The sequence below is a fragment of the Balaenoptera ricei genome, chromosome 5 (assembly GCF_028023285.1).
Source record: "Balaenoptera ricei isolate mBalRic1 chromosome 5, mBalRic1.hap2, whole genome shotgun sequence".
NCBI classification, from domain to species: Eukaryota; Metazoa; Chordata; class Mammalia; order Artiodactyla; family Balaenopteridae; genus Balaenoptera; species Balaenoptera ricei.
In genome coordinates, this window is record NC_082643.1 from 115071610 (window position 1) to 115098981 (window position 27372).

Consider the following 27372-nt stretch of genomic DNA (forward strand, 5'->3'; position numbering starts at 1 on the left):
CCCAGTCTAGACTCTCAATTCTTTCTCATCCATCCCCCCTTCCAGTTTTCTATATTTTATTACTATTTTATTCATTTATTCCTACTATAAGCAAATTCAAATCCCTTGTGGAAAGATGAGAGGAAAAACCAAATTAATTATGGACTTAAGTAAATTAACTAAAAACTTCATCTTTTAAAAAGTATATTTCTTAAGGAGTATTATATAATCACACCTTATAATGAATTTGTTTAAATATTTTGCTTTCTTCTTAATACCTGGTTTAGTTCCTTTGTACTAAGGGATTTAGAGGTCTGCAGTGCAGTTTATTGGAAAGAGCTCAGAATTTATAGTCAGAAGACTCCTGTGCTCAAATTCTGGCTGGTTGTCTGATTCTGGGGAAGTCACTTGACCTCTAGAGTCTAATAATACCCACCTTAATGGTATTTTTGTGAGGAGCCAATGCTTGGAGTATGTGTGTTTAATAAGTTTATTGAACAAATGACTAGTAAGCAAATGAAATGGGGAGAGGATTCCATTTAAAAAATGGTGGGGGGAGGGCTTCCCTGGTGGCACAGTGGTTAAGAATCCGCCTGCCAATGCAGGGGACACAGGTTCGAGCCCTGGCCTTGGAAGATCCCACATGCCATGGAGCAACGAAGCCCGTGCACCACAACTACTGAGCCTGCGCTCTAGAGCCCGCAAGCCACAACCACTGGGGCCTGCAAGCCACAACTACTGAAGCTCGCGCGCCTAGAGCCGGTGTTCTGCAGTAAGAGAAGCCACCGCAATGAAGAGTAGCCCCCGCTCGCCGCAACCAGAGAAAGCCCGCGCACAGCAACGAAGACCCAACGCAGCCAAAAATAAAAATAAATAAAATAAATAAATTTATAAAAATTAAAAAATGGTGGGGGGAGAATCAAAACTACAGGAATTTTTTTCCTGAAGAAATTAAAAATATTTCACTAATAATTTTCTCTTGGCCAGGGTGTGATTTAAAAAGTGAGAGTCTTCAGCATATAAACTATGTAAGAATTAATAAAATCATTAGAGTACATGAAAGCTCCATGAAGAGAGACTGTAGAGTAAGAAGAGAAGAAGGCCTATAGGTAAGTCCCTGAGAAGTTCCAACACAGACTCAGAGGGAGATGAGCCTGCAAAAGTCGACCAAGCAAGACAAAGGCGGTAAAGACATCTAGAATGACTAGCAGGCTTCCTTGTACTTCTGGGTTGTGCCATTCCCTGAGGTAGGGGACGCGTGGAGGAAGACCAATTTTAAGGCAGATCATTATGAGTTTGATACAGGGCATGTTGAGTTTGAGGTCCTCTAAGACATCTGGGAAATGCTGAACATGCAATTGAGCATACAAGCCTAGGAATCTGAAAAATTGCCTGAGCTGAGAAAGATCAGAAGGAAACCATGAATCTTTTATAAAAGTATGGGTCATTTTAATTGTTAGGGGATTTGAATATGGCAATTTGAGTACATATCTTTCCTTATATATTAAGCAGCTTAATGGCAAGGAGTATAGGTTATTTGCTTTCTGTACCTCACAGCACTTGCCTTGTTCATGGTAGGCATCCTATTATTATTTATTGAATTGAACTAAATTGCCTAAAGGATTTATTTTGCAAGCAGACTATTCTGTGAGTCAAGGGCTGTGATTATCAGAGTTGGAGTTTAGTAATCAAAGATTATTGATACTCAGGGAGGACATGACACACACTAAGAACCAGAGTGCGGTTTCCTGAAAGTAAGCAGCTGTCAGCCTGGCAAATCAGTCAGGTCTGTGCAGGCTTGCCACAAGTAGGGCACAACACATCTTGCATAAAATGCAGGTGTAAAACATGCTGAGACGAGAGGATCATAACTTCACAACATGACTACAGACTTCATTACAGTAGGCAGAAAACTTGTCATTTTCACTATATCACTATTCACCCAAAATTTAAATAACTAATATATTCCATTATAAAATAAGGTGGCTTTATATAGATATACTGTTTTTTAAAGAATTTCTTCCATAAGAAATTTTATAAATCCACATACTTTTATTTACAAAACTAGATTCCTACAGATTCTTTAATGTCATAAATAATGAGAAGCAATTAAAATTTTTCCCCACTTAGTCCAAATGGTTGATTGATAACTCAACAGGCATTTCATTTCATAAGAAATGCACTGCAGTGGTTATTTCAGAGCACAAAGAAAAATATCAGCCAAGTCACTGGATTGGACAAAAAGTGCAGTATATAAAACAAGAAGCTGTTATTGTACAGAACACAATAAACAACTCCCAAACATTGTTACGTGAGTGGCATTTTCATAGCTTTCTTAAAAATTGTCCCACTCATAAGTACTGTTAAATTTTCTTTGAGACAAAATCCCATTATGGATCTTAGTAAGAAATTAATGATAAAAAGCTAACTTTAAAGGCAACTTAATTCTAACAAGGATGGATCATATTTTTGCCTAGTTCTATTAGACATACCAGCCATATTTATCTTTAACTCTTCAAATATAATATGGAAAAGATATTTAATAGCATAAGCAAGTAGAATTTTCAAACTTTCATAAAGCTATATACTTCCTTTGCAAACTTAAAACTCCTATGATAAAATTTAATTTTAAAAGAGGGCATTCACAAAGTCACAAATGTTGATGATTCTTTCAATAGATACGGTCAAGCAACTGGAACAGCAGTGACAGACCCAGTGCTTTTAAGAATCAGTCCTCACCTACTTAATGCCTCAGATTCTGACAAGTGTCTTTGATTTTGTAATATCTTTGCCTTTCTTGGTTTTGTCTTAAAAGGAAGTGTGACTTGCCTAATGCACAAATGTTCCAGTTTCAATCAGGATCTCTGTTTTGCTTCTTTTGCTTTAGGAATGAAAGTATGTTACAGTATAAAATCCATTTTTGTACTTAGATGTATGGATGCGAGAATTTGGGATTATGAATCTTGGTTAACCTTAAAAACAAACAGCAACACCTCTAAGAAGGAGATGATAGAGTGGGAAAGATTTGGAACAATAAATATTTGGAATTGGATGGAGAGTTACCAAGAGGTGACTCTCTCCACTTAAGAGTATAGAAGTAGTACCAAGAACACTGAGACAACATGATTTTATAACGAGGCATCTGAGCACAGTTTTTACCAACAACAACACTTAGCAGCCTAGAAGAAGCAGCAGGGAAATTGGAGGCTGCTGACAGTCAGAAAGTACGGGAGAATATGTGGCTATGAATTCGTGGTTGAAATGGTAGACTGTGGGTTCTAAACTGCAAGGAGAAAATAAAGGGCTAAATCTATAACAAATCCAGAGGCTTTTAAATTTTATAACTACTTCTTTCTTAATATCTATTTTCACATATTTGTTTATCGCAGTATGATACTGTCTCTTGATGTTTTGCAAATGTAAGACTCCTGCCCTTTTAAAAGAAAGCAACAAGATCTTTCTCAAAACAGGTCTTTCTTTTGAGAGGTCCAGTGGAATGGTGAGGTGGATTGAGAGAAACAAAATTACAGTATTTTGGAGGGGAAGACTTTCAGTCTAAAATCCCTCTGAAACTGACTCCCAGCTTGTTTCTATTGTTGTCCTTCATCCTTCATTTTTGTCTCTCCATAATTACATTCAATCAAAAATTACGTTATTTATAAAGGCAGCCTTTCTATGATCATTGGAGCACATTCTACTATGTTAGAAGTTCATTGTTCATACTACGAAGGCAAGAAAATTTCAAAGGGAAAGAAAAGTTTATGTCCAAATAAAATGTATGTTTCTCTCTTAACTGGATGTAGTTAGAAAAATGAAACCAAAAATCTACTTCAATAGTGTTCTATGTGCTTAGTCTTTATGCCAGTTTATGTTGCTTTTCTTCTGGGGAGATGTGGTGGAATTAAGAATTCGATGTTGGTTTGGTTTTTAGTTTTTTTTTTTTTTTTTGGTTTTTAGTTTTAAAGAAAGAAAAATTTTAAATCCGGTCAAGCTGTATCACAATTAAGACCAGTTGCTATATTGTACAGTGAGTCAAATGTAACCATCACAAAACCATTTTTAAATGACATTATTTTTACTGAATATAAATTAATCAAGACAAGTGTAACTGTTTGAACTGCTGTTAGAAACTGATATATTAAAATAAATAGAAGGAGGGACTTCCCTGGTGGCGCAGTGGTTAGGACTCCGTGCTCCCAATGCAGGGGCCCCGGGTTCAATCCTTGGCCAGGGAACTAGATTCCACATGCATGCCGCAACTAAGGAGCCCATGAGCCCCAGCTAAGGAGCCCGCCTGCTGCAACTAAGACCCGGCGCAACCAAATAATAAATAAATAAATATTTTTTAAAATAAATAAATAAAATAAATAGAATGTGAGTGATTACAGAGTGATTTTATATTTATAAGAAAGCGTATAGTATAGGGTTTTAGAACATGGGTTTTAGGGCAGAATGCCTGAATATGTGTCTTCACTCCACCAGTTATTAGGTGATCTTGACTAAATTACATAATCCTTCTTCTTCAGTTTTCTTTATGTTTTGAAGGTCAAAGTACTTAAGACACTATCCAACACATAATAGATATTCAATAAGTATTAGGGCTTTTAAAATTAATAAATACATTGTAAAATTCATTAAAAACTTCATTTAAACATTATTTATTGTATTTAAGGCTTATATATCAGAGCATCTCCACAAAGAGCCAGCCTTTGCGATGAAGAGGAATAAAAAGCAAAAAATGAGTCTTTGCAGGTAACTAAATGCTGAAGTAAAGATGTTTTAACCACAGAATCAATTTGCAGTACATTAGTGCTATAAACCACTATTCTGTTATATAATAAGACAAAAGCAGTTAAACATGCCATATCATTTTTTAAAACATCATCTAAATATTTGAAAGCATTGCATTAACTTTTTTTGCCAGCTCTCCTGATTTAATTTTTTGACTATACTGACCCTTTTTGAACTAAATGCCAAGCATTTTGCAGCTCTTAAGCACATCATATTTTTGCCTTAAAATATACTTTTTTTTTTAATGTCTGAAACATTTATATTAACATATTTCCATACGTATTTCCATACAAATACAAATATAAGATTTTTAGAAATTTCATATAATGTCTGAAACATTTATATTAACATATTTCCATACATATTTCCATACAAATACAAATATAAGATTTTTAGAAATTTCATGTAAATATACTTATTTTTATATAAATGTTAACCTTTTTATTAAATTGTTAGCTTCTTGAAGTTAAGGATATAGTCTTATTTATCTAACACATTTTAGGTATCAGGAAAATTTTGTTGAATTGAATTGGTTCTACAAAGCAGAAGTGTTTTTACAGTAAAATAATTTTAAATGTTTTACTGAATATATATGATAGCTTAAGATAGTTTTATTTGTTCTTATATGTATTAGTATATTTATTTCTTTGTTTATTTTTTTCTTTCTGGGCTGCCAGAGATTTAATATGGGGAGTTAGGAAGGAGGAGATGATTTTAATGCTCACAAAGCATTCTTGACTTACTTCTGACATTTCTGCAACTCTTAGAAACTTTTCCAGAGGGTTATAAATACTGATAAAAAGTATTTTACTATGCTAAAAATTATTTTAAAATACAGACTTGGGTGTAAAATTTAATGTATTAGATGCAACTAAAGGGAAAATCAGGACTATTCTGAGACTTGAATTTCCAGTTAACTTTCCTTAGACTTAATTTTTAAAAAATGAGTTAATTACCAGCTGAAGTTCAACTTTTGAAGTTCCATTTAATCATATGGTTCTTCTACTAACCCTTTTTTTAAAAAAATCTTTAAATATTTACTTATATTTAAAGCTTAAATGAATAAAAAACAATGGGTTTCTTTTCCTCCTTTCTCATTTCCTCTCATACCAACCATTAAAGAGGCAGTTTTCCTTCTTTGCTTAGCGAGTCTAGCAAATATTTTAGCTGCCCACACTACTGAAGCCTGCACGCCTAGAGCCTGTGCTCCACAACAAGAGTAGCCCCCGCTCGCCGCAACTAGAGAAAAGCCCACGCACAGCAACGAAGACCCAGTGCAGCCAAAAACCCCCTCAAATTTCACTTTGTTTAAAAAAAAATAAAATAAACACTCTTCAAAGTGCTTAAGGTCCTATGGATGATTCCAGAAAACTAGCTGAGTACTACCCAGGATCCCCTGGTTCATCCTTACAGGAATTATCCTTCAGTACACCATCAGAAGTAATTAATGTCCAGAAACAACATGGCAGGACTTCCAGAACAATGAAGTAAGGAACTCAGTAGATTTTATCCCAGCAAAACAACAATTTAACTGGTGAAAATTATTTAAAAATAAAATATCATTTAAAATCTTTGGGAATCACCCTAAGAGCATACAGCAAATGAAGGAACATTCATTCAAGAAAATCTACAAAATCTAGGTAAGAACAGTGAGTATTTGTGGCATTTGAGCCACAACCTAACCCACTACCTCCCCATCACAGTGCTGTGTTATAGAAGCTGCAACCCCAGCATGTGTAGCCAAGAAGCTGAAGTTCCCCTCTCCCTCTACCTCCCAGTCTAGGGCTACAGTTTCACCTGCAAGGGTAGGCCTTCTCATCCCTTTCCTCCCTTCCCCCTCAGCTCCATGTTACAGGAAGTCTATTCCAGGCAGGCATGGCTGAAAGGACCAAGTCTCCCTCCCCACAAGCAACCCCCACCCTAGGCACAGCAAGCTGAGAACACTGAGGCCGAATTACCCGTCCCAACTCACTATAGGGTAGAGATTCCACACCAAGAGAAGCAAGCCACGACCAAGAGCTGCTCCCCACCCCCAGGACCTCCTTATAGAGCCAGATTGTCACTTTAGGAAAATAGGGTCCCTGCCCCCAACTCCAGTGCAGTGGTGCAGGTGTTCTGCCCAGGGGAAAAGGCAGACCATAAAAGTGAAGAGCTCTTTGGATCTGCCTGAGAAGACTGACTTCAACTGGAAGAAGGAATGGAGAACTCCATGCCTAAGGGTGTTGTTGAAAACAGTACAGATCTTGATGAAGAGCAATTAAGAGGAGGCTGGTAGCTCCATAATACATCAAAACAACAGAGCAGCCAGAGGTTTTAAAGAAAGAACCAGGGAAAGAGTCGGCCATGAAGAACCCTCTTGGGATCATAGTCACCTGTGAGGATCAGGAAGGCAAGTGTGCATGTGTTAGGCTGCACCCACTCAGGAACAATTGTAGCAGGATGTGGGGCAGACTTGAAAGCATTCCCTAAGCTGCACACAGACCCATCAACACAGGGAAGAAGCCTTACAAAGAACAAGGGGCTTAAATACAACCTGTGACCAAACACTGACTGAACAAACAATACGCTACTCTGACCCAGGGATAACTCCTAGGAAACAAGGCTCCAAAATATCACAATCACCTGTGACAGTCGGAAAAATGTATACATGCCCAAGGCTATAACCTCTCAGGAGTAGTAACAGTAGGACCCTCCAAGCTACTAGTCCCTCGCTGAATGTGGGGCAAAGAAGTAAAATCTCTGAATTATGATAGCAGTTTCCAAGCTACAGATACAGCCAGTGGTAAAGAATGAAAATAACTGGCTAAGGGACCATAAGCACAACCTCTAACCAAGAAATGGCTATACTAGCCCAGGGACAACCCCTAGGTAATGAGACTAAAAGATGAAAACAAGGGGAGAAAATGTGAGTAGGAACATCAGAGGCTGCACACTGCAAAGGAATAGACTTTGCAGAATTAGTTCAGCCAAGTCACTAAACAAATAATCATGCGAATAACAACCACCACCACCCCCAGAGTAGTGGTAGGGGATCAGTATATAGTGTTGCAAAAATATATCTAAAATGTCCAGTTATTGACAAAAAAAATTATGAAAGATGGAAAGAAACAGGAAAGTATGATCCATAAGTAGGGAAAAAAATCAGACAATAGAAAATGTCTTTGATGGGGCCCAGTGATATACTTAGCAGACAAAGACTTCAAAACAGCTATTATAAATATATTCAAAACACTAAAGGAAACATGCTTAAAGAGTTAAAGTATGATGACAGTGTCTCATCAAATAGAGAATATTAATTAAGAGAAATTGTTTTTCTTTTTAATTAAATGGAAATTCTGGAGTTGAAAGTACAGTAACCCAAATGAATATTGAGTGGGCAGAAGATAAAAATCAGTGAACTTGTAGATAGAGCAATATAAATTATGCAATCTGAATAACAGAGAGAAAAAAGAATGGAAAAAAATGAACAGAGCCTCAGAGAACTGTAGGACATGATTAAACACATCAGCATACAAATAATGGGACTATGAGGAGAGGAGAGAAAGGGACAGAAGAAATATTCTAAGATATATATGGCTGAAAATTTTTCAAACTTAATGAAAAGCATTAAGCTACACATACAAGAAATTCGATGAAATCCAAGGAGGATAAACAGAGTGATCCACATCTAGACACATTATGGTCAAAATGTTGAAAGAGAAAGAAAATCTTGAAAGCAGCAAAGGAAAACTCATCACATAAAAGGAAACCCCAGTAAGATCAATAGTTGATTTCTCATCAGAAACTTGGAGGACAGAGGCAATTGGACAACACATTCAAAGCGCTGAAAGTAAAAACCTGTCCACAGTCTTATATCCAGCAAAATTATCTTTCAAAAATAAAGGTAAAACACATTCCCAGATAAAAACAAATTTTTTTGCCAGCACACCTGTCTTACAAGAATGATCAAAGGAAATTATAAGGATGAAAGCATCTGATATCAGACAGTACTTTGAATCCACACAAAAAAACAAAGAGCACTGGTGAAGGCAATAATGTAGATAATTACAAAAGATAGTATAATCGCACCATCTTCTCTTGACTGATTTAAAAGCAGTTGCATAAAACAATATGTATATATAATTGTATTGTTGAGCCTATAACATACTGAAATATATTTGACAATATCAGCACAAAATACAAAGGTGGAAAAGTTGTATTGGAGTAAGGAAATGACACCAAATAGTGACTCACATCCACAGGAAGGAATAAAAAGAACCAGAAAGGAAGGTGTTGAGAAGACGGATTGTATACCAGCCTCAAACAAGAAAGATTAGAAAACTATAAATGCCTGAGATATTTAGGATTTAAAATCAACAGAACCCACTGATAATTTGGATATAGGAAATTAGGTAAAAGAAGGTTTGGCAGATCATTCCTGAGTTTCTTACTTGTAGAAATTAAGGATGGATTTTATTCCTGAGAATCTGTTCATTGAATGAAGACCAGTTTTGAGGAGGAAAATCATGGGTTTGGCCTTGGGTGTGTTGAATATTGAAGTATATTCAAGATATCCAAGTGTAAATGTCGAGAAGGCAGTTGAATATACGGGTCTAGAGTGCAGAAGAAAGGTCTGAGCTGGCTATAATACTTAAATAACTGATTTACTGGTGGTAATTGAAACTGTAAAGTTTGGATGAGCTTATTTGGGAAGAGAATATGGAAAGAAAAGAGATAAGGACTGGGGACTTCCCTGGTGGCGCAGTGGTTAGGAATCCGCCTGCCAATGCAGGGGACACGGGTTCGAGCCCTGGTCCGGGAAGATCCCACATGCCGCAGAGCAACTAAGCCCATGCACCACAACTACTGCTCCTGCGCTCTACAGCCCGTAAGCCACAACCACTGAAGCCCATGCTCCTAGAGCCCATGCTCCGCAGCAAGAGAAGCCACTTCAATGACAAGCCCATGCACCGCAAGGAAGAGTAGCCCCTGCTCACCACAACTAGAGAAAGCCCATGCGCAGCAACGAAGCCCCAACACAGCCAAAAAGCAATAAGTAAATAAACAAATCAATTTATTAAAAAAAGAGAGAGAGAGATAAGGGCTTAAGACCAGAGGTTGAGGATCAGTATTTAATAACTAGGTTGAGGATGGTGAACCCACAAAGCAGACTGAGCAAGGAACAGCCAGAGGGATGAAAATAGAACGAGTAGAACCAGGAGAATGTAATACCATATAATTCAAAAGAAAAGAAAAAAATGATTATTAATTCTGCTTAGGGTTTGAATAAAATGAGAACTGAAAAACTCTTAATTTTTTTTTCTTTTTTTTTGCCCCCCCCCCCGCGGCTTGTGGGATCCTAGTTCCCCGACCAGGGATTGAACGTGGGCCCTTGGCAGTGAGAGCACGGAGTCCTAACCACTGGACAGCCAGGGAATGCCCCTCCCCCCGCCACCAAAAGAAACCCTCTAATTTACTGATACAGCAGTTTATTGGTAACCTTTTCAAGAACTGTTTTGGTGGCGTAATAGGAACAGAGGCCACACTGGAGTAAGTTGAGGTCTGACTGGAAGATTTTTGGGAGCAATTCTCCATGGATCTCTTGCATTGAGAACTTTTGTTTAGGACTGTTTTTCAAGGATGTTTGTTAAATTAACAGACTTGGAAGATAGGAATATTGTCTCCTTTAGGAGCAGAGGGCAGATTGTCTGCTACCCAGTGTAATAAAAATGATGTCTCCCTCTGGGACAAACATCAGGCAGATTTGCTTACAGCCCAGTGTAAAAGATGAGAGTTCCCTAAGCTCAGAGTTCTTCAGCTGAGACATAAGCCCACTGAATGCAGCATCTACCTGTGCCACTCTGTCACCCTGTGGGACTGGGACTTAGGAGGTAAAGGGAACCAACATCAACATGAAACTCAGGCTGCTTCCTGTGGCATGAATAATAAAGTCCTTTGTCAGAGACAAAGGAGGCTTGTGTCTTCTGCCAGTATCCATGAAACCAAGACAGGCTAACTTGTTAACTTGCAAGTAGGATAAAACATCAGTCCCTTCACAGTTCCTGACAAAGATGAAAATATGGAAACAAGCAGAGTGAATTGTTTCAAATAGTTTGGTTATGAAGGAGAAGGAAAGGCAAGGCAGAGCTAGTGGCATTAAGGGGGAAAAATCTAAGCATGTATAAATACTGATGAGAAGCAGCCAACTGAAAGGGAAAGATTGAATATATATGAGACAGAGGGATAATGGAAAAGGGATAATATAAGGTAGGAAAGGATGTGAGCCTAAGCATAGGTAAGAGGAATTGGATATAGAAAGAAGAATACTTCCGTATTTCTTTATTTGTAACAAAAGAGAATGAAGAGAAGTTGGATGTAAACTTTGGTAGTTGATACATTTAGTATCACAAAGTTAAGGAAACTCTTCTGACTGCTTCTCTTTTTCCTGAGAAATAGGAGGTCAGGTAATTTGCTGGAGGAGAGGGATAAAGAGAGGAGTAGGAGGCAGTTCAAGATTTTTAAAAGAAGAGATTTGAAACAGCCCTGTGTAGAGAGCAAAAAACCCAAAAAAACAAAAAGAGTAGAGCAGAGAAATGAAGTAGGAATGTACTTGAAGATCTGTTTGGGGTTGTCATAAACTCTTGGTGCCCTATGGTGTGACTTTCTCTAGCACCACAGGTACTCTGGTGCAGACACAGAAAATAGTTGTTACTCTAAGATTAGGGTTTCCCCTATGAGACAAAGGAGTTTTATTAAAGTTTTTAAAACTTCGGGTCATAGAAATCAAGCTGAATGTGAAAAGTGAAGAAGAGGGCTAGTGGATTGAGAGAAGTTAGAGACGGGACTGCAGTCCCAGTGAAGCTGAAAAACAGTGGGAGTACAGGTACTCCCTGCTTTCGAAAATTTGCTTTCTGCCACTTCACTTTTATGAAAGACCTACATTAGTTTGTACCTGTTTTTGATAAGCAAAATAAATCCAAAGAGGATTTTTGCTTTTAAGAAAAAAAGGTGTAAAGCGAAAATAGCATTCAGCATTTGTTTTGTAGCGAGTTAGAGAGGCAGCACACCTCCCAAGTAGCTAAAGTGACAACACCAAGCTCCTCCCCAGGAACTACACTCAGCATCTCAGCATCAGGCCACCATAGTTTTGAACTGTGTCTGTGCGCATCTGGGCTTTTTCTCAGTTTGTTTTGTGTATCCATCAGCAAGATGTGCCCTAAGATAATTGCTTCTTTGCTTTACGCCATTTCGGTTTACGAAAGCTTTTATAGGAACACTTTACTTTTGGATAGCAGGGGAAACCTACAGTTGAATAAACAAGTTGAAAGGAGAAGAGGTTGCAGCAAGAAGATTTAGGAGTTGTTCATTCATTCATTCATTTCTTCATTCATTTAATAAACCTCAGTTCCCAGACTACTATGTGCTATCCAAAAATACTTTTGCTCAGTATGCATCTTGATATGTATACCAAAATAAATTTACCTTCCCAGTTATGATTTCCATGGGCTTGCGTTATTGAGGCTGGCTCTGCTTGATAGCTAGGGAAGGTTAACCTAAAGTGGCAAGGAGAAATCAGCATCTTAGTCTTTACTCTGTATTTGTGTTATCTGAATACAATAACCATTTATCCACGTATTCTTACGTAGTTTTTAAACACTTTTAGAAAGTTATATCTAAAAATTTCTACTTGCATAACCCCCATTATTATTTTTTTAATATTATTAATACATTCCATGTTAATTATTGCTAGTAGCAATAAGACCGAATTAATGAGGAAGTTCTTGAGCACTACAGTTAAAAACACAGGCTTCGAAATTAACTAATAATACTTATTATAATAAATAATAATTAGATGGCATAATGAATGTAAAATGTTTAACACAATATCTAGCAGTAGAAAACATTCAGTTAATGGAAGCTATTACTACTTTTTTTTTTTTTTTTTTTTGGCTGCACGGCTTGTGGGAACTTAGTTCCCCAACCAGGGATTGAACCTGCACGCCCTGCATTAGAAGTGTAGAGTCTTAACCACTGGCCCGCCAGGGAAGTCCCTAATGGTAGCTGTTACTACTTTTTATCATCATCATCATCATCATCTATAGTCCGAACTCTTAGTTCCAAGCAACAAAAATTCAACTTTTACTAGGTTTTGCAAAATAGGAATTTACTGGCTCATGTTATTAAAAAAAAAAAAAAAAAAAAAAACAGGTAGATGCCCTAACTGGATTCAAGTATTCAAACAACATCAACTATGTCATTTCTTGGCTTTACTTCATATTAGCTTCATTCATAGCAAGCTTTCTCCTCATTGTAATATTGGGTTGGCCAAAAAGTTCGGTTAATGAATATGTTGTTCAATAAAGTTTTTGGTGAAAATGAAAAATGTGTCTTATTTTTACTTAAAACCAAATGAACTTTTTGGCCAACCCAATAAGATGCCCTCCATTTTGCCAGCTAACCAATATTAGTGGGGGGAAAACATGTCACTTTTTCAATAGTTGCAGCAAAAGTCTCAGGTAGAGCTTTCATTGGCCTGTCTTGGGTCACATGCTCATTCCTTAACTAATCATATGCCCAAGGAAATGAAATGTTCTGATTGTCCAGGCCTGAAACTGGGGAATGGGCACAAATTCAACCAAAACACATGGACCAAGAGTGGGCGGGGAGGGTTTTCCCAAAGTTAAATCAAGGTGATACCTGAGGAAGAAAGTAGCATAAAAATCAGGCAAAAACAGCAGACTTCTGGGCTTCCCTGATGGCGCAGTGGTTGAGAATCTGCCTGCTAATGCAGGGGACACGGGTTCGAGCCCTGGTCTGGGAAGATCCCACATGCCACGGAGCAGCTGGGCCCGTGAGCCACAACTACTGAGCATGCGCATCTGGAGCCTGTGCCCCGCAACGGGAGGGGCCGCGATAGTGAAAGGCCCGCGCACCGCGATGAAGAGCGGTCCGCGCACCGCGATGAAGAGCGGTCCCCGCACCGCGATGAACAGTGGTCCCCACTTGCAGCAACTAGAGAAAGCCCTCGCACGAACCGAAGACCCAACAGAGCCAAAAATAAATAAATAAATAAAGTAGCTATAAAATTAAAAAAAAAAAACAGCAGACTTCCAGTACTACACTCGGGAAAACAGCTGAAAGTGAATCTTAAATTGTCACCCACTCAGTGAAAGCCTGTTTATAGAATGTAGCTTGTACTCTTCTTAAAGTAAATAAGCAGGCTCTGCCATACTAATGTGCACAGATTGTTCCATAGGTAAGGATGTGCCATAGAAAACATCCCACCTCAACTTCTATATAATTAAATTGTCATAACACTTGAAGAAAAATACAACTGAATTTAATTATCACAAGAAAGGTGATCATAAGGTATTAATTATCTCAGGCAGCATGTTACAATAGAAAGAGAATAGAAGTAAAAATCACAAGACATAAATTCTACCAAAACTGTAGTAATAATATTAGTTACCATATATTGAATGATTGTTGTATCTATTCTAAAAGCCTTTTATCTGCTTCCTCATTTTATTATCACAACTCTATGAGGTAGATATTAATATGCTCCTTTTATACCTGGGGAAACTGAGGGTCAGCAGTTAAGTAATTTGCCTCATATACGTGACAGAGAAAGATTTGAATCTGTCCACCTTGCTTCCAAAGCCTGTGCTTTTTGTTAATAAGCTGTGTGACTTAACCTCTTATTTCTTGTTTCTGAAGTAAGAGGCTTTGTTTAAATTATCTTTAAGGATCCTTTGCTCTTAATAATCCTATGATTATTTAAGGGTTCACCTTTAATTTCTTTTTTTAAAATAAATTTATTTATTTATTTTTTATTTATTTTTGTCTGTGTTGAGTCTTCGTTGCTGCACGCGGGCTTTCTCTAGTTGCGGCGAGCGGGGGCTACTCTTCGTTTCGGTGCGCCGGCTTCTCATTGCGGTGGCTCCTCTAGTTGCAGAGCACAGGCTCTAGGCACGCAGGCTTCAGTGGTTGTGGCACGAGGGCTCAGTAGTTGTGGCTTGCGGGCCCTAGAGCGCAGGCTCAGTAGTTGTGGCACATGGGCTTAGTTGCTCTGCGGCCTGTGGGATCTTCCTGGACCAGGGATGGAACCCGTGTCCCGTGCCTTGGCAGGCAGATTCTTAACCACTGCACTGCCAGGGAAGTCCCCACCTTTAATTCTCATCACAAATTTTGCATATTTTTAAAGAAGGATTTTCAGTCAATTATAACACCCCTATGTCATTAATCATGGACAAAAATAATATCACTATTTTGGTGAGAACTTTTTTTTTTTTAAGTGGGATGAATATCAGGAGTCCCACTTTTTTTTTTTTTTAATTAATTAATTTATTTATGGCTGTGTTGGGTCTTCGTTTCTGTGCGAGGGCTTTCTCTAGTTGTGGCAAGCGGAGGCCACTCTTCATCGCGGTGCGCGGGCCTCTCACTATCGCGGCCTCTCCCGTTGCGGAGCACAGGCTCCAGACGCGCAGGCTCAGTAATTGTGGCTCACGGGCCCAGCTGCTCTGCAGCATGTGGGATCTTCCCAGACCAGGGCTCGAACCCGTGTCCCCTGCATTAGCAGGCAGATTCTCAACCACTGCGCCACCAGGGAAGCCCCAGTGAGAACATTTTTTAATGTGCATGTCATAGTCAGTACTATCATATGATCATGAAGGAAACTGTACATTTGACAAATATTCCTCCATTGGGACCTCACATACAAAGAATAAAATTTGACAAAGGCACAAAGTGACTAATGTTAGAACAGGGGGGAAATGCCATCTGCATTTTTGCATTGGTGTATTTTATGTGTGAAGTGTTTGTGTGTGTGTGTTTGGTTGGTTGGTTGGATTTTTGCCTTATTGCAACTCGGCCAAGCCTATCTCCTCATTCTTGCTTGGAGTCTTTTTTTTTTTCTCACATTTGAATCTGAATTCTAGTCAATACTGAAAGGGCTATGAAAAATTTGCTAAACTGCTGCAAATAGCTTTACCTTGTTTAAATCTTTATATAAGATGAAAATTAAAATTTGAGCAAGTTTTGTGCTTCATAAACTCACCTTCAAGTGTAAACTGAAAAAAGATGTAATGCAAAAAAGATACTGATGTTGATTTCACTATGTTAAGTGTACTCTTTCTATGAAAAATAAAAATGTGCTTACATAGCTTGTCTTTTTTCAGAGATCAATATTTCTCTCTGCAGCATTCGACAGCTGCTAGCTATTAATAATATAATAATAACTGGAGGGAGTATAACATAGGGATTAATGGTGTTGTCTCTGTAGTAAGAATGTCTAAGTTCATATCATAGTTCCTTCAGTTACTAAGTATAAATCAATGGCCAGACATTTAACTCCCCTGAAACTTAGTTTCCTTATCTGCAAATGGGGAAAATAATAGTGCCTCCCTCACAGCCTGTTGGAAAGACTAAACAAGAGAATGCATGCACAACACAGTGCCTGCCACATAGTAAGCACTGAGTGTTAGCTGTTCTACTATACCGTTAACAATAGTACCACCACTACTATTACTCTGAAAATTACACATACCTGAGAGTGAGTCAAGGACTCAAGAACTCATCCGTTCATATTAGCCTCTGCTCTTAAAATACAGTGGTTTAGGAACTGAACTGAGCATGTGAATTTTAGCTAACAGCTCCCATATCTTATAATCTAAATCTAGAACTTATTTATAAATATTTGAACAAATTCACAACTGTACTCATGGGAAAATAAGATAATTTATGTTACATGTAAAGTTTGTTTTTATTTTTCGAGTAGTTTTTTTACCTGATATGTTATTATAGAATATTTCTATTGTTTATTCAACAAATATTTATTACGAGCCTACAATGGGCCAGGCACAATGCACTATACTAAGTACTCATGTTAGAACTATAAGATATGGTTCTTGCCTTTAATGACTTGGCCTTCCCTATCAAAGATAGTGAGAAATAGATATATAAAGAAATAATTTTAAAATTAAATATTGTGGTGCACAGAATAATGGTTTCTCCCCACCCTCCCCAAAGATGTCCACATCTTAATCCTTAGTACCTATGAATATGATACCTTACATGGCAAAAGAGATTTTTGTAGATGTGATCAAATTTAAGGACTTTGAGATGGGGAAATGATCCTGGATTATCTAACTGGACTAGACCTAATCACATGGGTCCTTAAAAGCAGAGAACCTTCCCCTGCTGTGGTCAGAGGGAAAAGTTAACTACAGAAGGATGGTCTGAGAGCTGCAACATTGCTGGCTTTAAAGACAGAGGAAGGGGACCAGGAGCCAAGCAATATGGACACCCTCTAGCAGCTAGAAAAGGTAGAGAAATGGATTCTCTCCTAGAGCCTTCAGAAAGAAACACAGTCCTGCTGACATAACTTCTAACCTACAGAACTATAAAGTGATACATTTGTGTTGTTTTAAGCCACTAAATTTGTAGTAATTTTGTATGGCACCAATAGAAAATTAATACAAATACAGTAAATTCTCTCTACTTAAGGTCTATATGTGGAGAAATAGAAGAAGGATCACTTTCCAAAGTTGTATCAGAAGAGCTAGGAAGAATTTTCCCAGAAAACCCACAAAGTCATCATTCCAAAGTAGATCACATGGCCTTTCCAAAAGCCAGCTTCTAGTAAAGGGAAGGGGATTACTCTTAGACCTATCACCTCTGAAGCTGTAGATGGGATTTTCTTCACATAAAGAATGCAGACTGGATTAAGGTTCTAATAGGAAAGAGGAAAGAGTGAATGGATGCTTATTAATATCCACAACAAAAAAAGACTGCTAATTCCATAAAAATTGATACATTGTTTTGAGATTACTATAATAAATAATACTTTGGAAAAATAGGACCATCTTTTGTTTGGCAAAAAGTGGAGCAGGTAGAAAACCTATCAAGATATTGCTTTAATGCTTGCCAGACACATGATAAATTCTCTCCATCTATTCAACAAATATTTACTGATACAGAAAATACTGTAATGAGATTAACTGTAATGCCAGTGATTTAAGAATGCTGCCTATTTTCTTTTCCATGTTTTTAAGTGTCTTTCCTCTAGGATTATTCAAACCCCCATCCAGTTCATTGCTGGATATCTTTGATGTTTCCACAGAACTTCATTTGTGAACATATGCCGCTTTTAGGCATTCTTTTAGTGACTTTACTTTTTTCCTCTCCTTTAGATTGCCCAGATTAAGAAGTGCTTTGGTAAAGTGGCAAATTTTTAGTATTTAATCTGGTTGATAGGTGTTTAGGGGTTCATTGTACTATTTTCTCTAATTTTGTGTGTTTGAAATTTTTCATATTAAAAAAAGAAGTGGCAGGCTGCCACAGCACGCCTAGGCCAGTCCTTATTGGGCCTTCTACTTCCCTTCTCAGTCCCCCCAGCTGCTCCCAGGATCTGAGATGATATGATTAACTGCTGCCTCCCCACCTGGCCTCTAGGAGTTAACTAAGCATTGCAACACCTACTTCTTCCCCTGAAAAACCCACAAACAGTTCGTAAAAGAATTCAAAGAAATCTTCAGAAAGAACCGTTTCAGATTAGGGTACTTGCTTTGTACTAAAACCACAAAAATACTGAAAAAGTCTTTAAAATCTTCAGTAACAACAGAAAACCCCAAAGTACAATAAGTGCATAGATTAAAAGAAATTAGAGGTGGTAAAAAAGAAGAAAAACTTTAATAAAATAAATGAAAAAAAGAGGCCAAAAATGATACCAGCAATGCTAGACACTGGAGTAGATGAGAGAGTTGAGAGACCAGAAGAATTACAAACTAAATCAAGAACTGTTCAAGTTCTATCCTAAAGAAAAGAAAGCCTTAATCTCAGGCAAGAACAAGATTTTTGTTTTTCTTTTTTAATATAGTATATTATCATGGAACACATTGAAAAGTATGAGAAGCTGAGAAACATAAAATTGATTACAGCACATCAGTGAAGGAAAAAATAATTTAGAAGTTAAAATACAAAAAATAAGGAAAGATTAACAAATAAATTATAATTCAAGAGGGTATTATCAGTATCAAAAGGGGCTCATATAAATCCCATTTTATGGATTAGAAAACTGAAGCTCAGGAAAATGAAGTAACTTGGTCAAGGTCATTCAGTTGAAGTGTTGGGAGACTAGATTTGAACTCTCCAGATGTCTCTACAACATTCGGTTTTTCTCTTTTTTTGGTAGAAATGGAAATCCAAAAGTAATTTATTAAATTATATGTACTTGTTAACTCAAAAATAATTCTGGCTTAAGCTTAAAATATAGACTTAACAGTGATGCCCCTTTGAGTCTCATTTTTCCACAACACCAATGACACTGTGTGCTACACAAATTACTGTTATATGGGAAAACACCACCTTAAAATCATATTGAAAATCATTTTTTCTGACTATTGCAAATAAAATTAGATTTTTTCACTCTCTTTCCTTAAACTGTATATGTAGAACAGAAAATAAGGCATTTTTTAAATGAAAAAATATTTTTAGTTATTTACGTATTGATTACTGAAATGATTAAGCTTTGTTTTCTACTAAAGGAATCTAAGTTTGATTCATGTGTTTGAAGAGTGCCTCACGTTAAGCTAATTAACTTTTTTTGGCATAGACAGCAAAATTAATGGCATTTAATACTTACCTGTTATTATGTGAAACCCTATACCCAAAGTCTTCTTCTTACACATGAGTAATTTTCTACCTTGCACCTACTATGAGCAAGTATATGTTCAATGAATAATTACTGATTTGAATCATCACTCCTAAAAGAAATTAGGCTTAATAAATTATAATTACAACTATGTCATCTACATGACAGTTTTTCTTTTGTGACTGCATTAGGGGCTAGTGAAGAGAGGGAAACTATACCAATTATTATAACAAAGATAATCTAATATAAAGAATTGTTAAGTAGGCATTGAAGAATAGAAAAGGCAAAAACATTAAGGCAGTGATATTCAAAAGATGGTAAAAAGACAGCATCATAAGCATCCCCTGGAAACTTGCTAGAAGTACAAATTCTTAGACTCCAAGCCCCACTCATGGCTTACTAAATCAGAAACCCTGGCAGTGGGCCAGCAATCCATGCTTTAAAAGCCCTCCAAGGGATCATAACTTATGCTAAATTTTAGAAACCACTGCACTAAAGTAGTCTAGAGGGCCACAAATAGTAACAGCAGGAAGCAGCGACCACTCCTGGGCCTGAGGGAGTAAAGAAAAGAGGTAGAATACTAAAACTGAGAAGACTGGGGAAGGCCCCATCCCACGCAGCTGAAACTCAGACCTCCAAGAACCGATCACTGCTCACCTGGTGCTGGTGTTTCTGAGCTCAAAGGAGAGACACCATAGGCCTTGGGAACCAGATATCTGAGGAAAAGGAACCCACGAGTTTGATCTGGTGTCTCAAGAAGGCACATTGAGATTGGTTCTGCAAGTGTTGGGAAGCCACTAAATTGAGATCAGTGGCTGCTACCGGAAGGACCTACTACTGCCAGAGTGAACTATCACTAGAGACTGACAGGATCAAGAAACACATGAGAGGCAAACAAGGAAAGAGCAAATCCCTTCCTCCTCCAGCTGTGCAATGTCTCTCTAGTTCCTCTATTGGCAGAGCCTAACAGGGAGACAGATTGTTTCCAGAATTCCAAAGGGTGGGGTTGAAGCTGAGAGATAGTAGCTTAATTAAAGACCGTAAAGACCATAATTGTAATAAGACTGAAAGGTAATAGAAATAGTACTTAATTTTTGGTATCTATAATTGGGTACAGATGGACATTTTCTAGGCGACTGATATCTAGGTAGACTTTTGGGCTTATTTTACAAAATGATTCCTATTTGGAAACTATATGTTTCTCCTGATGAGATTAATAAACATTTAGGATATCTATAGAATTTGGACAGGAAACTACGCAAGGACCTACACTGAAGTCTTCTTAGCTCCCCAGCTAAAACTGAAAGATCACAGCCGTAATAGCTGAGGATGGCTCAATAGTAGCAGCAAGCCCTGCTCCAGTCAGCTGAGGCTGGGTTTCTTAAAGTCTTAGTGTCAAAGGAATGGACTAAAAAAAAGGCTTATTTACCAGGACAGAGCAATCCAGAGCCTGCCTCAAAACAGGAGATTGGTAGAAAAAGTTGTTCTGAAATCACGGTCATTGATAAGAGAAATACAAACATGATTTTTCATTTAAGAAGTTGTCTTGGGCTTCCCTGGTGGCGCAGTGGTTGAGAATCTGTCTGCCAATGCAGGGGACACGGGTTCGAGCCCTGGTCTGGGAAGATCCCACATGCCGCGGAGCAACTAGGCCCGTGTGCCACAACTACTGAGCCTGCACGTCTGGAGCCTGTGCTCCGCAACAAGAGAGGCCGTGACAGTGAGAGGCCTGCGCACCGCGATAAAGAGTGGCCCCCGCTTGCCACAACTAGAGAAAGCCCTCGCACAGAAACAAAGACCCAACACAGCCAAAAATAAATATAAATAAATAAATTTTTAAAAAAGAAGTTGTCTTTGTGCAATTCCAGGCAACTAGAAAATGAATGGAAATGAATCAGCTACTTCCTTCATCTTGTAAATCAGTGTTCTAGTAGTTGAGTGTCCAGTCAATGCTGAGTCCACACAAATCAATAAATCAGTGCTTTTCATATTCTTGAAAGGTGGGCACAGACACAGTTGTTTTTTATGACAATCAAAAGGAACATTCCCAAGTGTTATTGAATGATTATCAGAAGTATGCCCAGTACATACTTTGGAAGATAAAGAAGAACTATGAGATAGTCATTATTCTTAAAGACCTTCACCTATTTCTCATTTTATGTTTATGTTTTGTTTTGTCTTGTTCTGTTTTTTTAAGGATATTGAAGAATCACAAAACGCCACTGGCGAGCCTGTTGGAGATGACTACAAAAAGATGGGAACACTTTTTGGTGAACTGAACAAAAGCCTCATCGACATGGGCTTCACAAGGATGTATTTTGGAGAACAAATTGTAGAACCAGTAATAGTCATTTTCTTTTGGCTTATGCTGTGGTTCCTTGGCCTACCAGCCCTTGGACTAGTTGCTATTCTTTGCCTTGTCATTATTTATGTGCAACAGTAAAATATGGCCGAATGAACTACTGACATTTGGCAGCCATATATGTAATTAGTGAAGTTATGTATTTCACCGCATAAAGGCTGAAAATTTTGCCTTGTTTCAAATTGTGTGCTGTTTTGTAATTAAAGTTATAAGTTGATGTTGTTATAAAATTAAACTCAACTCGATTATAACAGGGTTGAATATATATTTTGTAGCTTATTCATAACTCTTAACTACTGTGATCTGTGCCCACTTTTAAACACTCCTATTCCCATGCCAAATCTTGAATAACACCAAAAAGTGAGCAGGGGATGTTCCCCTGTTCACTCTTCTAAATGTTCTAAAACATTTTAGAAGAAAAAGGATGAAACAAGGAGCTAAAAATAAGTTGTAATTGGAGAACTGATCCCCACCTACCCCCACCAAATAAACCCATATTATCTGGGAAATAATTTGAATTTCCATTGTCCCTGCTTAGCCCAAACCAATGTAAATGATAACTTCTATATACTACCTTAATATTTTGATGAAAATCAGTAAAGCTAGCACATTTTCTAAAGATTGAAAAGAAATATATTTATTATTGCTGGGGAAACTTCCCAAGTTAAATGTAACTTTTTTATAATGTAATACTTGGGCTTCAAATCACTTCAGTATGTCATGTGAAGTTTTAGACAGTTTTGGTGCTAATTACTTTTTGTGAATTTTTAAAGTCTCATAAGCCAGGTTCATAGTCGGCTGTACCCCATGGTAATGGATATTTTCTTGTATCTAACCAGTTGTGTATTTTTTTCCTAGAGAGACATTTTCAGTGTATTTTTTTCAGAAATTTATATTTTATAGTTCTTTTATAGCAATTATTCTAAGATTTAAAAAATCTATTTCCTATCTTGACATGGATATTTTTCCCCCCAAATTGATTTGTATTATGGCTGAAATTCTTTACTATTCCTTTTTTAAAAAAAAAAAAAATCATCTCATTTTCTTTGATACCTGTATTAGAAAGTACAGTATTACAGTATAAAAACAAATGCTTAAATTTGGAACTCAGCAGCCAATTGTATAATATTCCTCTAAGGCTAAAGCCAAAACAGTAATTGGCCAGGCATGTTATTAATGTGTCTTAATTCAGCACTTTGGGATTTTATATTGAAATAAGCATTTCTTTCAATATACTTAGAAAATGAAAATGGCTTACTGATATTTTGGATTTTGTTAGAGAATCTAAAATCTTTACACTTTCATCTGAAAGACTTTCTACGTAGACAAAGGATAGGTAGTTAAGATAATTATCTAGAAATTTAAGTTAAATAGAGGAAAAATGGAACAATGGAGCATTTTTATCTTTGGCAGGGCAATAACTAAAGTGTGTAATGTGTTTACTATTCTACTTTATAAAGTTTTTATCCAATCCTAGTTTTAAAATTTATTCTATAAGTTCTCAGTGTCTTCCATTCCAAAGCAGAAAAATGATGAAAATGTTCAATTTAGATTTCTAAAATTAGATCATCCTGAACCAACAATACCAGTCAGAGGGCACTAAAAAGTATTGTGCATTTGTATAAATACAGAACTTTTAAAGTTTGACTTAAAAAAAAGACTTTGTACTATATCATTGTGTTTTTATTGGATTTGTAATATTTTTATAGAATATTTTATAGAACCTGGCATAAGTGCGAGTTATTTGAAAAGGTGTCTTTATTTGTGTCCAGTAGAATTGAGAGGTTTTTAATAGAAGTCATGAGATTTTGTATATCTGCATTTAATATTAACAAGTGTATTCTTTTCTAATACTACTAAGAATTTTAATTTCCTTTTGGAATGTAAAAAGATATAGTATGCATAATAAAAGCTCTGGTTCCACCAGTGCCTAATATTGAAAATATTTTAAAAGTAAGTTTTAATTGTAATTATTTAGTATACTGTCAAATACTATGCATCTGCACACTGCTGTTAATAGAGTATATATTAAATTCTATAAAGAAATGAGATATTTTGCTGCTATTCTTTTTGCATATATTATTTGAGCAGTATACCATCAAATTATTTGCTTTTATAGGGAAAAAACAAACTTTGCTCATTTGATGGAAATAAAATATTTTCCCTTATGAAATATAATAGAATGCAAATTATACTGATATCTTGAAATGAAAAGAAACTGGTCATTTCTTTGCTTCATGATATAAGGCAGGGGTCCCCAACCCATGGGCCACAGACCGGTACAGTCGGGGGCCTGTTAGGAGCAGCAGGAGGTGAGCAGCGGGCGAGTGAGCAAAGCTTCCTCTGCCGCGACGCACTACTTACTGCCTGACCCATCGCTCCCATTACCGCCTGAACCATTACCGCCTGAACCATTGCCGCCCGCCTCACTCTGTCCGTGGAAGAATTGGCTTCCACAAAACCGGCCTCTGGCGCCAAAAAGGTTGGGGACCACTGGTATAAGGAATTTGTTCAAAAATAGTTCTCAGGGACTTCCCTGGTGGTCCAGTGGTTAAGACTCCATGCTTCCACTGCAGGGGGCCCAGGTTCGATCCCACATGCCGCGCAGTGCGGCCAAAAAAAAGTGCGGGGGAGGAGAAAAAATGATTCTCAATCATTTCAATCTCAGATACGAGCCAGTTTTAGAAACCAGTACTGCTATGAATAAAGAGATAGAAGTTACAGGGCTGCATTACTAGATTATTAGTGTATATATCACTCATACCACCAGCCCTCAATTCAAAGGGAAACGGTCAAGACCTACAAGTAAACTGACTATAGATGAATAAATCAATTTTCTTTCAGGGAAAAACTCTGTTTTGTAGAATTCAGTTGTCTCATATGTTAAGCTGTCATATACAAGGTATTCTTCCATTCCTAGGCACCAGTCAGATCATTCTTGGTCCAGTAGTGTGCTGGAGCCAGCTTGCACTGGCTTGCAAGAGCCAACTGCATACATTTTATCCCTACTCTGCCTTTAGTGACATCAAGTTGGTAGCTTGTCATTGAGTATGGGGGCAGTATTTACACTATAAAAATTGGCAAACACAACAAATCAGGGCTCTTTTTTCCTGGCAAGCCAGTTGTTAAACATATATCAGCACATCACTGCTCAGCCACTCTAGAGGCCACGTTTCCATTTCTACTCCTACAAATACAAAGGAAGCATATTAAGGGAAATCCCCATGGACCTATTCAAAACTGTATTTGAATCTTTTCCATGTGGGAACTATGGACCATGGTGTCTTCTGACCAACATATATCTCTGTTTAATCACGTTTTGATCAGAGAAAATCTCTCCGGGCTATCACTAATCTGCAAATCCATTAAAGACTATCCAGATGATCAGGAAATAAGAAACAGTTACAGAACTGATGGAGGGCAAATTACAACATAAGTAAAGGTCTGTTGTAAAGTATTAACCTCAAAATAATCAAAGCTAGGTATTGAGCAATAAAGGACTGTTTGTTTGGTTTGTGATTATTCTGAGTTATTTTATAAAAGTTTATTGATTTCACTTTATTTTAAATGTTTTCATTGCAAATTAATGGCTTTACAAGGTCAAAGAAGAGAAAAAAATCAAATAAGACTTTCATACCTATTAGGACTTCTAGTACTAGACTTGACCAAGGAGAATATAAACTAATGTACAAATTATGGCTTCAGGATTATTGCTGGACTTAGTGTATTTTGTTAAGTCCTATTTCTCTGCCCAACCCTTAATTTTTGGTGTTTTGACTGTTCTCTCATCACTCTACACCTTGCCCTGGGTAATATCACCACTCCCATGGTTTCAGTTACCATTTCATACTAACAGCTCTCCAGTCTACATCTCCAGTTCAGAGAGTTCCATACAGAATATAAGATTCATACATTCAGTTGCTTGCCCAACATTTGTACTGGCTTATCCCTTAGTACCCCAAATTTAATATGTCCAAAAAGGAACTCAGCATCCTTCTCCCAAACTTTTTCTTCTTCCTATGTTTCCAGTCTCAGCAAATGACAAAATCCCCTCCTACACTGCCCACATTGTAACCAGTCACCAAGCCCTGCTCTTTTACTTCCTAAAAATAGCTTTAATCTTTCCACTTCTCTCCATTCCCAGTATCACTTAGTCCATACCACCATCCATAGATTGCTATCTCAGAATCCTCATTGGTCTCCTGCCTTCGTTTTTCCACTTTATAATCAGAATAATCTTTCTAAAATGTGACTCTAATCTCCTTGGCCTAAATCTCTTCAATGGCTTCCTGTTACCACTATGATAAAATCCTTACTCCTTAATATGTTTTACAAGGTCCTTCATGAACTGGTTCTTACATACCTCACCTCTCTATACTTCCACTTTTTCTTTCCAAGATTCACTATACTGATTTTGTTTTCAGTTGAGTGATGTGTTTCTGCCTTCCATGACTCTGTGCATACTTAACCTTCTTTCTTTAACTCCTCCCTACCAAACTGACCAACATATCCACAACTGTAACGCCTCAATTTAGACATCACGTCCCCGGGGAAAACTTCTCTGACTCTTTTAGATCCAGTTTTGGTACTTCACGTGCTTTCAGAGAACCCTGTATTTCCCCTATCAGCATTTATCATGCTATTGATATATTGTAAAAGCTTATGGTCAGTTTCTTCCATTAAACAATAGGCCTCACACCGCAGAAAACATGTCTCTCGTGTTCATGACTGCACTGCCTAACAGTGCCTGGCATACAGTATGTGCTCAAAATCTTTGTCAAATGAATAAATCAGCTTCATTTATTCATGCTCTCCCCAGAGTGCATTAACAGAAGATCTAGAGTTGGTTATACTTTAGAGTTTTTTGACTCCAAAAATGTACTTATTGTGCATAGAGTGATTGATGTATATGTTATCATTTATAAAGGTTATTCACTTTTGATGGAATAATACTGCTGTTATTTGCATATACAGTATTGCTACTATATGCTTGCCTTTTTTAGGAGAAAATGTATTTTCAGTGCTGTGCTTGGTGGAATCACTGTTTCTCCAAAATGCATAGGGTCACTCATGTTACCTGAATTTCATATTTTTCCAGTATTTTTCAATAGACCTTTATTTACTAAACTTTAATTTTCTAAAAATCTCAGAATTGTGAGCAGGAATCCTCAAGTATGTAAGCTTGGTATTTTGGGCTCCAGAATAAATACTTTGTTATTCTTTCTAATAAATAATACTCTTTCACAACCCTGCATTCTGAGTCTCCCTTCTGACTCCTTATATTGTGTTCTACTTGTCAGTTAATTGCTGCCACATCAAGTTTGGAAATTGTCACCTGAGAGTGAAAACAGCTTGTTTATTTTCCTCATCCATATTGCTGGAGCAGAAAGCCAAGGCCTGATGTATGTATGGCTTCCCAGGCAATAGAGTAGTGGGAAAATCTAGATCAATAACAACCAAATTGTATTTCTTCTTTCTGTTGACTACTGTGTAAATTAGAATTATTGAATGAGCTTAGCAGGAGCCTGCTAAGATTCAGAACTTGGTCATTCGTATGCTTATTAAATTTGAATTGTTATCTTTTCAGCAGCTAAAGTTTTTTGGGTTTTTT

At 37.3% G+C, this 27372-nt stretch overlaps 1 protein-coding gene across 1 annotated transcript in view; it reads left to right on the forward strand.

The window, feature by feature from the left end:
- Nucleotides 1-27013, forward strand: part of FAM241A (family with sequence similarity 241 member A) — a 40340-nt gene extending 13327 nt beyond the window's left edge. Inside the window, exon 2 of the mRNA XM_059923436.1 lies at nt 21597-27013. Coding sequence (XP_059779419.1) covers nt 21597-21842 — 246 coding nt within the window. The 3' untranslated portion in view covers nt 21843-27013. The remainder of the gene's footprint in view (nt 1-21596) is intronic.
- The last annotated feature ends 359 nt before the right edge of the window (nt 27014-27372 follow it).